Source organism: Oncorhynchus masou, chromosome 18, assembly GCF_036934945.1.
Source record: "Oncorhynchus masou masou isolate Uvic2021 chromosome 18, UVic_Omas_1.1, whole genome shotgun sequence".
In the NCBI taxonomy this organism is placed as follows: Eukaryota; Metazoa; Chordata; class Actinopteri; order Salmoniformes; family Salmonidae; genus Oncorhynchus; species Oncorhynchus masou.
Window position 1 is genome coordinate 38,136,735 of NC_088229.1, and position 15,011 is coordinate 38,151,745.

The window sequence follows — 15,011 nt, forward strand, 5'->3', positions numbered from 1 at the left end:
TGCTGTGGGGTCAAGCGTACAGAGATTACCATGGAGGAACTGGTGGCTCAGTTTATCATCAGCCAACAGGCTCTCCAGGAGCATGCGCTGGAGGAGCAGTGCCAACAAAACCTCAGACTGGTAGCAGAGGTAGCCCAGTTGAAAGGTGGTATGGCTCAGGAGTCTAGCCCGAATCAGTTCCTGGTCAAGCTAATGGAGTAAGATGATGTGGATACCTATTTGTGCACCTTCAAGAGGACGGCGCAGAGGGAAGGATGGCCCAAGCCCAAGTGGGGACGAAAGCACAATGGGGCCCAAGCACAATGGCCCAAGCACAATGGGGACGAAAGATTTGTTACTCATACCCACCCAGTTCTGTCTTGCAGCTCGCCCACCCCCATCTGCTCGGGACACACCTGGGGATGGAGAAAACCAGGGAGCGAGTAGGAAATCGGTTCCACTGGCCCGGATTCAAGCGCACCGTGGAGGACTACTGTTGTACCTGCCTGGAGTGCTAGATCACAGCCCGGAGGGCACATTACAGAAACCCTTTGGTTCATTTGCCCATTATAGGGATGCTGTTTGAGCTGGTGGTGATGGATCTGGTGGGTCCGTTGGTGAAGACCATGAGGGGACACCAATACATCCTGGTAAATGTGGATTTACGCCACCTGGAATTCGGAGGCGATCCCATTACACATGGAGGCAGCAAAAAGTATTGCACGGGAGGTCTTCCATCTATTCGGCCAGGTGGGTATCCCGCGGGAAATCTTTACGGAGCAGGGCACCCCATTCATGTCTCATGTAAAGAAAGCGGTGCCTGCAATCTTTTACAAATTAAACAGGTGAGGACCAGTGTGTACCATGCACAAACAGACGGTCTAGTTGAACACTTCAATAAGACCCTAAAGCAGATGCTGAAAAAGGTCAGTGAGCGAGATGGGAGGAGCTGGGACCAGCTGCTGCCGCACCTGATGTTCTCGGAGTTCGAGGTACCCCAAGCATCCACTGGGTTCTCCCCCTCTTGTATGGCCGTCAGCCCCACAGACTGCTGGACCTAGCCAAAGAGGTCTGGGAGCACCAACCGATCTCCCTTCACAGCGTGGTGGAAAACGTGAAGAAGATGAGGGAGAGGATGAAGTTGATTTGGCCAGTGGTGAGAGAGCACATGGCCCAGGCGCGATGAAAAAGGTATTGGTGCTGATCCGCACCATGGAGCACAAACACCTGGCTACATGGTATAGGCCCTACGACATCGTTGAGTGGGTAGGCGTTATCAAATATTGTGTCCGCCAACCGGAGCAGAAAACTTCTTCAGCTTTACCATGTGAATCTAGTGAAGAGGTGGCACACACGAGAGGTGCTGTGTGCAACGTGGAACCGGCCACAACAGAACCCACCCTCTGTCAAAGTTTCCATGGGGGAAGACCCAAGCCTGACCAAACGACAAGCGCTCCGACAGTTGGTCCAGCGGAATACGGCCGTGTTCTCCGAGGAGCCGGGAGGAAAGGATCTCGTGGAACATTATATCGAATCAAATTTTATTTGTCACATGCGCCAAATACATTTCACCTTACAGTGAAATGCTTACTTACAAGCCCTTAAACTCTCTAGGGGGTGTGGGATGCTACCGTCCCACCTGGCCAACATCCAGTGAAATTGCAGAGCGCCAAATTCAAAAACAGAAATACTCATTATAACAATTCATGAAACATACAAGTGTTATTCATATTTTTAAAGATTAACTTCTTGTTAATCCAACCACGGTGTCAGATTTCAAAAAGACTTTATGGCGAAAGCAGACCATGCGATTATCTGAGAACAGCTCCCGGCAGACAAATCATTACAAATAGTTAGCAGCCAAGAAGAGGAGTAACAAAAGTCAGAAATCGCGTTAAAATGTATCACTTACCTTTGATGATCTTCATATGATTGCACTCCCAAGACTCCATGTTACACAAGAAATGTTTGTTTTGTTCGATAAAGTCCCTCTTTATATTCAAAAACCTCAGTTTTGTTGGTGCGTTTTGTTCAGTAACCCATTGGAACAAAGCGCGGTCACAACAGACTGACGAAAAATCTAAAGAGTACCATAAATGTTCGTAGAAACATGTCAAACGATATTTATAATCAAACCGGAGGTTGTTTTTGTCATAAATAATCAATCATATTTCAACCGGACAAAAGCTTCGTGAAATAGAAAAGAAAAACAAGAAATGCGCACTCCCGGTCACGCACTGGACTCATGTCTGGAAATTTCCACTGTCCACTCATTGAACGTGGTGTTTCTCCCTCATTTTTCAGAGTAAAAGCCTGAAACAATGCCTAAAGGCTGGCCACATGTAGAAGAAGCCATAGGGATCGTGAACTGCGTCATAATTCTTTGTATGGTGGATAGGCTTACAATGGAAAAACACAATTTCAAAATAAAAGCACTTCATGGATGGATTTTCCTCAGGTTTTAGCCTGCCATATCAGTTCTGTTATACTCACAGACATTATCGTAACAGTTTGTGAAACTTCAGAGTGTTTCCTATCCATATCTACCAATTATATGCATATCGTAACTTCTGGGCCCGAGTAGCAGGCAGTTTACTTTGGGCACGCTTTTCATCCAAAATTCCGAATGCTGCCCCCTACCCTAGTGAGGTTAACCTGCTCCACTACAGCCCCTGAGAATGGGGGCGTGCTTGGTCCTCCTTTTCCTGTAGTCCACAATCATTTCCTTTGTCTTGATCACATTGAGGGAGAGGATGCTGTCCTGGCACCACACGGCCAGGTCTCTGACCTCCTCCCTATAGGCTATCACATTGTTGTCGGTGATCAGGCCTACCACTGTTGTGTCATCGGCAAACTTAATGATGGTGTTGGAGCCGTGTTGAGGATTGCGTGGCGGATGTGTTGTTACCTACCCTTACCACCTGCGGTGGCTCGTTAGGAAGTCCAGGATCCAGTTGCAGAGGGAGGTGCTTAGTCCCAGGGTCCTTAGCTTTGTGATGTGCTTTGAAGGCACTATGGTGTTGAACGCTGAGCTGGAGTCAATGAATAGCATTCTCACATAGGTGTTCCTTTTGTCCAGGTGTGAAAGGGCAATGTGGAGATGACATAATCTGTAGATCAATTGGGGCGGTATGCAAATTAGAGTGGGTCTAGGGTTTCTGGGATAATGGTGTTGATGTGAGCCATGACCAGCCTTTCAAAGCACTTCATGGCTACAGATGTGAGTGGTACAGATCGGTAGTCATTTAGACAGGTTACCTTAGTGTTCTTGGGCACAGGGACTATGGTGGTCTGCTTGAAATATGTTGGTATTACAGACTCAGACAGGGAGAGGTTAAAAATGTCAGTGAAGACACTTGCCAGTTGGTCAGCGCATGCTCGGAGTACACGTTCTGGTTTTCTGTCTGGTCCTGCGGCGTTGTGAATGTTGACCTGTTTAAAGGTTTTACTCACATCGGCAACGGAGAGCGTAATCACAGTCGTACGGAACAGCTCGAAGCGAGCATAGAAGTAATTTAACTCGTCTGGAAGGCTTGTGTTACTGGGCAGCTCGTGGCTGTCCTTTCCTTCATAGTCTGTAAGAGTTTGCAAGCCCAACCACAACCAACGAGCGTCGGGGCCGGTGTAGTATGATTCAATTTCAGTCCTGTATTGACGCTTTGTCAGAGGTCATAGCGAGATTTCCACACACATCCGGCAGAAAAAGTGTGTAAACAGCCATACCGGATACCAGAAGCCCGGAGGGCGGTGGTCCAGTGGGAATTGACAACAATGCTAGAGATAGGGGTACTGGAGGAGTCCCACAGTGAGTGGTCTAGCCATATAGTACCGGTACCGAAACTGGATGGAACCGTCTGCAACGACTTCCGGGGCCTGAACAAGGTCAGTAAAGTTGACGCAAACCCGATGCCCTGGGTGGACGAACTGTTCGCCCGCTTGGGGAAGGCGAGATACGTCAGCATCCTTCACCTGATATTAGGGATACTGTCAGGTGCCCGCTGGCAGCAGCCTCCCAGGAGAAGACGGACTTCTACACCCAGGGTGGGCTATACCACTACCAGGTTCTTCCTTTGGGGCTCCACATGGCCCCAGCGACCTTCCAGCGACCTGTGCCCACACCCTGAACTTAGTGGTAGGGGCCATTTATTTATTTTTCGGAACAAACAGCTGACTGAAGACGGGACGGCCTGGCATTTGTGAGGTTGAGTCCGTTCTGCGATAACATGGACTCTTAACAAACTTAGTTGCCCCTTGCTGAAGTTAGCAAGGTGTTGTAGCAAACAATGAATAGAATGGGCTTGGTACCTCTAACCCTGGCAATTTGACTGGTAAACTCATGGTTACACTTGCAATGGTTGCCTGGTATTGTGATGTATAAACTCCATGGTAATGTAGAATGTTCATTCAAATGATGTTAATTGATGTGACTCATACAATGGAATTAATTTTTGTATGCCAGTTGAGTTGAATCAACAAATCACATCACATACTGATGGGTAACTGTACTGCATTTACTTCCTGCTCTTACTTCCTGCTTTGCGCCTATGGATACACTCGCAATGGCTGCCAGTCCCCACCCATTATGCCACCATTGACTTGAATGGGGTCGCCTGTTCTATTCATTCTATTTATATGGCAGCACATGCAGTCAGGAGCGGAGGAAAGGAGAAAATGTGCATCCCCCAAAATATTTTGTCTGGCCAATTACCATCATCGAAAATTCCATGACCTTTACAGCCATAGGTGGTACAATCCTAAGAGCTAGCGAAGAGTCAGTGAGGGAGTGAGTGAGTGAGTGAATGAGTGAGTGAGTCTTACAGATAATGTTTTTGGACATGCCAGATAACTGATCTAGACTATCCATAGGGGTCTCATGCTATACCTGGTACTAGTCTGGCCACTAGGCACTTATCAGCTTCCAGGCATATAGGGGCTCCTTATGGAAACGTTCTTTATCTGATTTCTGGTGTGTTCCCTATTGCTAATGACTGTCTCAACAGCGTACCACTGCCCCCCCTGACAGGGGTCCCTTAGTTTTCAATCATTAGAAGCACTTGGAACTGTTTTAATGTCAGTTAGCCAAGTGCTGGCAGGTGGCCAGCTCTTTAGACAGAGACTGTTATTGCCACAAGGGTCCTTCAAGGGGTTGACTTTTTACAAAGCTGGGCCGGTCAAGTACTCATTTGGGCTGAGTCTCACAAACATTCAAGGGAAAGAAATGTAATCAGGCAATGCTTGGTTCTCAGCCGATGGACCTCGAGTGTCTGCCTGCTTTCTATCCATCAATGTTCCAATTAACATTTTATTTCCAAATAGAGCATTACCGAATATAACTATTTGGGACATTTGCATACTTTTCCATCTAGAAATAGTGTAATGCATTAACTCATACAATATATCTTGAACTCAAAACACTGCACAAGGGTCACCGGCTGCAAATTGCCATTATACTGAAGCTATAGATTTAAGTTGATAATAAAAAGCCCACTCTTAAAACAGAGGAGCCAGCTAATGTAATCCATTCCCTGAGAGCCTGAACTGGGGTTAGTAAATACAATAAGAATCACATACATACTGAATCATTTTTTGATTCTTATGACAAATTACATTTCTACAAGCAAAGTAAGCTAAGTTGTCCCACATTTTTTGACCTCTACATTTATTTGGTTCTTTTATATATACATCTTATTAAGCAGAATTGACTGTAATGTAATCTATCCTATTGCCATACACCCCATTACACTAAGATATGATCATCTTATAATGGATTTTCTGCAAGAATGTTGTGGGAATAGCACAGCTAGCTACCAGGCTAGAAAACGCAACGACTATGCAAAGGGAAGCATAAAGTATTTCAGATTTTTCTGTAATTATTGGATTTAGCTCTTTCTGGAGTGATATCATAGGGTTGATGTTACTCTTTCTGGAGTGATATCATAGGGTCGATGTTACTCTTTCTGAAGTGATATCATAGGGTTGATGTTACTCTTTCTGAAGTGACATCATAGGGTTGATGTTACTCTTTCTGGAGTGATATCATAGGGTTGATGTTACTCTTTCTGGAGTGATATCATAGGGTTAATGTTACTCTTTCTGAAGTGATATCATAGGGTTGATGTTACTCTTTCTGAAGTGATATCATAGGATTGATGTTACTCTTTCTGAAGTGATATCATAGGGTTGATGTTACTCTTTCTGTAGTGATATCATAGGATTGATGTTACTCTTTCTGAAGTGATATCATAGGGTTGATGTTACTCTTTCTGAAGTGATATCATCGGATTAGAGCCCGGGCCGATATTGGTTTGCCGATTTTATCGTCTGATATTGTCCTTTTCCTGCTACATCGGTATCGAACGATAATTCCACCGATAACCAATTTTGAACAAATAGGGTGAAAAAAAGGAATCTCATGCTTATCTGAACACTTGCTGCCATTCTCATGATGTGTCCTTGTTGTCACAATGTATGAAATCAACATTTGAAGCATAGTTATTGGACAATTGCTTTTTTGGATGGCAATTTATGAGAATTCAGTGTGGAAAAATTACACTTCAATTTACCCGCTGTAAAACATTATATTGGCAAATATATCGGTATCTTTAAGTTTTGTCCCCCCAAAAAATTAGACCCCAAAAAACATAGGTCGGACTCTACATTGGATGGATTTGACTCGTTATGAAGTGAAATAATTAGAAGATATTCTTTCTGAAATTGTATCACTGGATATCAAGATGCAATGATGAGTTGAAGCAAGTGCATTAAAGCTGGGCTGGGCAACTGGCAGTCCTTTGGCCTGCGGATCAATTTCAAAAAACGGGTCTGTTTTATTCACGTTTCTTTTCAAGTACTGGTGATAAATCATGCATTTCGATTCTTGCATAGATTGTAATGGACACATATGATGGGTGTAAAATGCTTTTTTGAAGGTTGTACTGATTATGATGAGCTAATGCTAAGCTATTTGGCAGCTATGTGTGGCGCCATGTTTGTTTGACATTATACAATGCATTATGGGTGTCACGTAAAAGTCTGTCAGACCAAAGATGTTATTACAAAATGAAGTGAAGGGATGGCTCACTCATGTTTCAGGTAAACTTCCGCAAGTGAATGAAGGGAAGTGAATGATGATAGAAGACATACCCCCTTCAACATGTATACTGCAAACAGACCAAACTCATCTCCTCTTATTATCTTATCATGGTGGCTCGCTACCCATCATCGGATTACTTTTGATTTGTTGTGTTTGACACAACGTGTCAAAGGGCTAAATCCTCTTCCCAGATCTCGGTGCGTTTTACACTAATTGACACAGTGGTTGTTATTCTTTCCCAATTAAAATATTACTCACATTTGTGGAGAACTGTCATGTGTCATTGTCACTCCAGAGGTGGTTGAGAAATCTGGGAAAGTTCCTTAGTTCCTGCTATTGCAAATAGCCTGGTCTGTGTTAGAGATCGATGGAAAAATCATCAAACACCAAGGATGAAGAAGAGAGTAAGTATGCTGCTAGTGCTTCTGTTTCAACAGAGGCCGAATGGGAGGACAAAGAGCGGACCAGACAAGTTGGTAGAAGGGGTTTAAGGAGATACAGGACAATATTGCCGGACAAAAGGTTGTTTTCCAAATGGATATTTGCACTTTAAAATTTGGACAAACATTTGATGCATCCTTCCAATTATTCAATTATTTTCTGTGTGTGAGGTTTTTGTCTTCTCTGCCTGTAATACAAGTTTTCAGAACATGATCATGGGTTTGAATTTTATTGTGCCACTACACAGACACAGTGCAGGATAAACCAACTGAGACGGCAGTAGCTTCTGCAGTCTGCTTTGATAGAGTGTGTCTGGAACAAGAAGACAGGCCCCACTCCGCATAACAGACATGTCTGTCTTGCATGTTGAAGCAGGTCGTTGGAGCTGGGCCCTCGCATTCTTCAGGGGGTTTCCCTGTGCGTTTACTGAGCTAAACATAGCAACAATGGCAGGCTATTTCTGACAGACTGTCTCTCCGAAGAGGAATCTGTTTCACTGTCACCTACGCACACATAACCCAGGACAGCCCACCATCCTGTCACCGCTCTCTCCTTCACAGTGACACCTCTCCTCTTCCCTCCCTCAATACCCACACCCATGTCTGTCTCCATTTCTCATTCTCACCACTCTTTCTCTTCCTCACACTCTCTCTCGCGCTCTACATAACCACAAAATGTACAACTTGCTCCCTTTCCCTCTAGCCTATATGTTAATCTCTCCATGGCTGTATTTTCACTAGCTCTCATCTCAAACTCTCTTTCCTTCTCCATCTTCACCAGATTTCTCCTCTTCCTTTTCCTCATCCCTCCATTCTGTGTGGTTCTAGCGTTCCATGGTGAGCTTATACCTCCTGAGATGTGGGCACCACCAGTGTCCCCCTCTGCCCTGATCCTATACCCCCTTCCCTGCACAGAGGGTAGCAAGTTGTGTCCCTTTGTATCACATATAGCAAATTCAGAGTAAGACGCAGGCACACACACATGCACACATAGCTCCACAGAGGCATCGTCAGGAAGGAAGAGTGATATGTTCAGATAAAGAAACAAACAAAGTATATATATATATACACTTCCGTTAAAAAGTTTTAGAACACCTACTAAGGGTTTTTCTTGATATTTACTATGTTCTACATTGTAGAATAATAGTGAAGACATCAAAACTATGAAATAACACATATGGAATCATGTAGTAACCAAAAAAAAAAGTATTAAACAAATCCAAATATATTTTACATTTGAGATTCTTCAAATAGCCACCCTTTGCCTTGATGACAAGCTTTGCACACTCTTGGCATTCTCTCAACCATCTTCACCTGGAATGCTTTTCCAACAGTCTTGAAGGAGTTCCCACATATGCTGAGCACTTGTTGGCTGCTTTTCCTGCTGTCCGACTCATCCCAAACCATCTCAATTTGGTTGAGGTCGGGGGATTGTGGAGGCCAGGTCATCTGATGCAGCACTCCATCACTCTCCTTCTTGGAAAAATAGCCCTTACACAGCCTGCAGTTGTGTTGGGTCATTGTCCTGTTGAAAAACAAATGATAGTCCCACTAAGCCCAAACCAGATGGGACGGCGTATCGCTGCAGAATGCTGTGGTAGCTATGCTGGTTAAGTGTGCCTTGGAATCTAAATAAATCACAGGCAGTGTCACCAGCAAAGCACCCCTCACACCATAACACCTCCTCCTCCATGCTTTACGGTGGGAAATACACATGCGGAGATCATCCGTTCATCTACACAGTGTCTCGCAAAGACACAGAGGTTGGAAACAAAAATCGCAAATTTGGACTCATCAGACCAAAGGACAGATTTTTTGCCCCAAGCAAGTCTCTTCTTATTGTTGGTGTCCTTTAGTAGTGGTTTCTTTGCAGCAATTCGACCATGACGGCCTGATTCTCCTCTGAATAGTTGATGTTGAGATATGTCTGTTACTTGAACTCTATGAAGCATTTATTTGGGCTGCAATTTCTGAGGCTGGTAACTCTAATGAACTTATCCTCGCAGCAAAGGTAACTCTGGGTCTTCCATTCCTGTGGCGGTCCTCATGAGAGCACTTTTTGGGTTACTACATGATTCCATCTGTCATTTCATAGTTTTGATGTATTTCCTATTATTCTACAATGTAGAAAATAGTACAAATAAAGAAAAACCCTTGAATGAGTAAGTGTTCTAAAACTTCTGACCGGTAGTGTATATGAGAAAGAGCCTTTATTGTCAATATCGGGCAACAGTGCACATCAACGTTTGGAGTTCTAAATTACATTGTGTTCAAAGGGTGCTTGCTTTCATTTTATAATTATGTTTTGGTGAATAAAGTAAAATTGAAATATTTTATTGGAAGACATGTTGCTCTCAAGACCCCAGCTCTGAAGTCTCACATAAAACTAAAATTGAAATAGGGCATTCATAGTTAAATACACTGAAAGGGCATTCATAGTTAAATACACTGACTGTAATTGTCTTAAATTGCTGTTGAACACTCACATAAAATTAGTAAGGTAAGGCTCACCTTTGTATGACAAATGCACTCTGGGAGCAGTCCGTGCATTGGCATGGCAACTGTAGACACATAAACTCAGTAGAAAGAGGAGGAGGGCTTGGGTGGTCTCCATAGCAATGACAGCAGTGTTAACCTTTGGAGTCCTACAAAGGGGAAAGGTAAAAGCAGTACAGATTAACTGAATATCACTTAAAACCGTCAAATAATTGCAACCATTTAGAGAGACTTCAACATAGAGGCCTTCAGGAGTACAACAAGTTAGAGCCATTCCAAAATGGACCAAGGTCTTTTTTTACATCGGGACCCGGTACGCATCAATACATTTTTTAAACATACAGACCAGTTCCAAACGGACCCTAGGACAACTAGACCCATTCCCGTAAGACCTTGTCGGATCCAGACCCTTTCCAATCAGAGCCGAGTGACGGAAGCAGCAGCAAGGGCAATTTATTTGTTACTTTATTAACCAGAGGTGATAAAGCGCGAGGGACAGGAGGTAGAGAGTGGTGACGCTCTAGCAGGGGCCGTGCTGTGTGTAGGCTACTGTGAGTGTGAGTGATTATACAATCTCGTTCTCTCTCTACTCCAGCAGTCTGGTTCGGATCAGTATGAGCTCAGTTAAAATTACACATACCTGGTTATTCGGGTACAGGTGGATCCGTAAAGATCTCTACCTCCACAACCACTGAAATATCCCTTGCACAGAAAAGTGTAGTTTTGAGAAGTTAAAAATAACTTCCAGTCCTCTAAAATGTCCCATTCACATTGAAATCACCCACTCAAAAGCCTTGACCCTGATAATAATCTGTTTGCAGGTCAGTGAGCATCGAAGCTTTCAGAGTTAAGACTAAAATGTCCTCATTACTGAGATATATCATTAGCATGTCAATAGCTACAAATTCTAATTCCATGAACACTATCAATAACAAGACAAGAAAAAAGAGTGCACTTACAACTACCATCTGATGCAGAAATATTGGGAACTAGTAAACATTATGTGCCGGTTTGGCTGACACACATTTCGCTAAGTCCTGGACTAAAAAGCACAGTCAGTGAAGATTCCTCGTGGAGAATGTTTTTTTTTTGTCCAGGACAAGGCCTCTAATACTGTGTCTGGGAAACCCGCCCTAAGAAAGCTATCCTATTTAAAGAGCAACTGAACGTACAGGAATAAGCAACTTCTCCTTTTGAAAACAGCCAATGTGGCATCATATGAGTCAAAAACATTTACTCTCGTGTCAAAATTGACTACAAAGTGTAAATAGGATCATTTCGGTCAGTCAGAAAGTCAGTCTCATCCAAAACTGAGACTTGCAAGATAATTAAGAAAAATGGTATGTTACGAAACGAAGGGTACCGTTACAGTTTTCCCTGTGTTGGGTTTATTTAAATCCTGCCCACATGCCCCCAGCTGGCAATGTATCAGTTGAGACTTTACGTCAGTGCCCTCGCCCTGACCTGGGCGCGAACCAGGGACGCTCTGCACACGTCAACAGTCACCCTCGAAGCATCATTACTCATCGCTCCCCAAAAGCCGCAGCCCTTATAGAGCAAGGGGAAACACTACTTCACGGTCTCAGAGCAAGTGACGTCACCGATTGAAACGCCACTAGCGCGCACCACTGCTAACTAGCTAGCCATTTCACATCAGCTACAGCAGCACCCAAGTAATCATCAATTCAAAGCGCAGGTACACAAGACCCAATCGTAATGCCCATGGTCAATTTGGTTTGACATTCGATATTCCTATTGGGCAAGTTAGGGACAACGGGAGGTTGGTGGCACCTTAATTGGGGAGGACGGGCTCATAGTAATAGAACAGAACCAATGGAATGGTATCGAATTCATCAAACACATGGTTTCCATGTGGTTGATACCATTCAATTCACTCCATTTGAGCCATTGTTATGAGCCGTCCTCCCCCTAGCAGCCTACTGTGTTAGGGCTCATCAATAAATTACACAATGTACATGGGACAATATTTTAAAATGTCGATAGCTCCAAATTTCAATGACTCAAACCAACTATAAATTGTAGAAATTCAAATACAAATATTGAAAGCATTTAATGAGACAACTAAAAGGTGTGCAATATGAAAACATTGTCCCATTTACATTGTGTAATTTATTGAAGGTCCCTAACTAGCCCCACAGATAGGCTATACAAGGTCAAACCAACTTTGCCACAGTAGCACATTGGCCGGCTGAAGGAAATTGGTTAGCTTGCTAGCTAGTCTAGGTTACTTCAAGACACAAGACCTCATTAGACTGTTTCAACTTATCTATAAGGGTGAGTGAGTGTAACTGTGTACTGTTTTGGCAGAGTGAAAGAAAAAAAGCTTCCCACATTTGAACGCACACGAGAGACACCCACATCAAAGCACACCTCCAAAACCCAAATCGCTTTCTGTATCAATTCCTAATGAGGGGAATAGAAAAAATAAAAAATAAAATGAGGGGAATTGAAACAGTGGCCAAATCAGGAAGTTCAGCCCCCTTTTAACATAGTGAGAATAGACCCATTAAACGATCATTGAACTGTTTGTAGAAAGCCTTATCAAGTCATTCCCATTCAGGGGCTTCTTTACAACACGGATACCCAGATAAATATGACGCCAATCAATGACAACAATACAGAAAATCAGCGAGACAGAAAACTCAACCTGGTTCACATGATTCCATTTAGGGAAATGTATTGTTCCTGTGATTGGGTTCTTATAAAATAGATTGGTTATCAGGCATCCAGGGAGCAGCACAAAGTGGATGTCTCTATTGACCTGTGTGCCCTTCCCCTGACACTGGGACAGTGTTGGAGTAAAAAAGACTGTGAAAGTGGGGCAACTAGAACTTATCCATGAGTGACATGCTCCAAAAGAGATGAGGAAATTGAGCACTCCGAGACAGAGTTCTTAAACACTGCAGCCAAATCCTGGCAGCTAATACAAATCCCTGCCACATTGTCTTGCTTTAAATCCGAAACTCTTTTAGAAAGAGGCTATCTAAAAGCACGAGAACCACCAATAAGGATCACACACACACTCACTCACTAGGCCTCAAAATCGAATGTAAATCATGTCTGTTTAAGTTAGGGCGTGGGTGCTGTACTTTATTTCCCCACATATGCCCAAGGTTAATGACGGGTTATCATAACTATAACATAAACAACTCAGACACAATACAAAGATGCACAATACAAACGGTTTAAAGAAGTGGGTGGCAGTCCAATCACCTCTGACCAGATGTTGAATCGTCGCAAACAGCCACCGTTCGTAGTCACCCAGCAGGTGATCACTTACACAATATGGCCACTTGCGGCTTTTAGCCGTTCGTTGACACGGTGGGTCTGAGCTGTTACCTTCAATGATAATATTGCTTTTCTCTGTCAACATGCTTACAGTGCAATCGGAAAGTATTCAGACTCCTTCAGTTTTTCTACATTTTGTTAAGTTACATTCTTACTCTAAATTTAAAAAAAAATCTTTATCAATCTACACACAATACCCCATAATGTCAAAGCGAAAACATATATATATATTTTTTTGTAAATGTATTAAAAATTAAAAACAGAAATATCTTATTTACGTACAGTTGAAGTCGGAAGTTTACATACACCTTAGCCAAATTTGTAGCCAAGTTTTTCACAATTCCTGACATTTAATCCTAGTAAAAATTCCCTGTCTGATCACCACTTTATTTTAAGAATATGAAATGTTAGAATAATAGTAGAGAGAATGATTTATTTCAGCTTTTATTTCTTTCATCACATTCCCAGTGGGTCAGAAGTTTACATAAACTCAATTAGTATTTGGTAGCATTGCCTTTAAATTGTTTAACTTGGGTCAAACGTTTTGGGTAGCCTTCCACAAAATTCCCACAATAATTTAGGTGAGTTTTGGCCCATCTCCTCCTGACAGAGCTTGTGTAACTGAGTCAGGTTTGTAGGCCTCCTTGCTCGCACACGCTTTTTCAGTTCTGCCCACAAATTTTCTATATAATTGAGGTCAGGGCTTTGTGATGGCCACTCCAATACCTTGACTTTGTTGTCCTTAAGCCATTTTGCCACAACTTTGGAAGTATGCTTGGGGTCATTGTCCATTTGGAAGACCCATTTGCGAGCAAGCTTTAACTTCCTGACTGATGTCTTGAGATGTTGCTTCCATATATCCACATAGTTTTCCTGCTGATGATGCCATCTATTTTGTGAAGTGCACCAGTCCCTCCTGCAGCAAAACAACCCCACAACATGATGCTGCCACCCCCGTGCTTCAAAGTTGGAATGGTGTTCTTCGGCTTGCAAGCCTCTCCCCCTTTTTCCTCCAAACATAACAATGGTCATAATTGTCAAACAGTTCTATTTTTGTTTCATCAGACGAGAGGATATTTCCCCAAAAAGTACGATCTTTGTCCCGATGTGCAGTTGCACACTGTAGTCTGGCTTTTTATGGCGGTTTTGGAGCAGTGGCTTCTTCCTTGCTGAGCGGCCTTCCATCTGCACAAGGTCATTTGCTGTTGTTCTGGGATTGATTTGCACTTTTTGCACCAAAGTACGTTCATCTCTAGGAGACAGAATGCGTCTCCTTCCTGAGCGGTATGACGGCTGCGTGGTCCCATGGTGTTATACTTGCGTACTGTTGTTTGAACAGATGATCATTTTCTGGAATTTTCCAAGCTGTTTAAAGGCACAGTCAACTTAGGGTATGTAAACTTCTGACCCACTGGAATTGTGATATAGTGAATGATGAGTGAAATAAATTGTCTGTAAACAATTGTTGGAAAAATTACTTGTGTCATCACAAAGTAGATGTCCTAACCGACATGTCAAAACTATAGTTTGTTCGCAAGAAGTTTGTGGAGTGGTTGAAAAACAAGTTTTAATGACACCAACCTAAGTGTATGTAAACTCCCGACTTCAACTGTAGTTTTTTTCCCTTAACAATCTACACACAATACTCGATAATGAAAAACCAAACCTCTACGGAGCTCTATGGACAATTGCTA

At 43.1% G+C, this 15,011-nt stretch overlaps 1 protein-coding gene across 1 annotated transcript in view; it reads right to left on the reverse strand.

Moving 5' to 3' along the window:
• The window catches only part of LOC135504536 (semaphorin-3F-like), a 112,120-nt gene that overhangs the window by 47,003 nt on the left and 50,106 nt on the right, over nucleotides 1-15,011 (reverse strand). Inside the window, exon 2 of the mRNA XM_064923216.1 lies at nucleotides 10,024-10,157. Coding sequence (XP_064779288.1) covers nucleotides 10,024-10,126 — 103 coding nt within the window. The 5' untranslated portion in view covers nucleotides 10,127-10,157. The remainder of the gene's footprint in view (nucleotides 1-10,023; nucleotides 10,158-15,011) is intronic.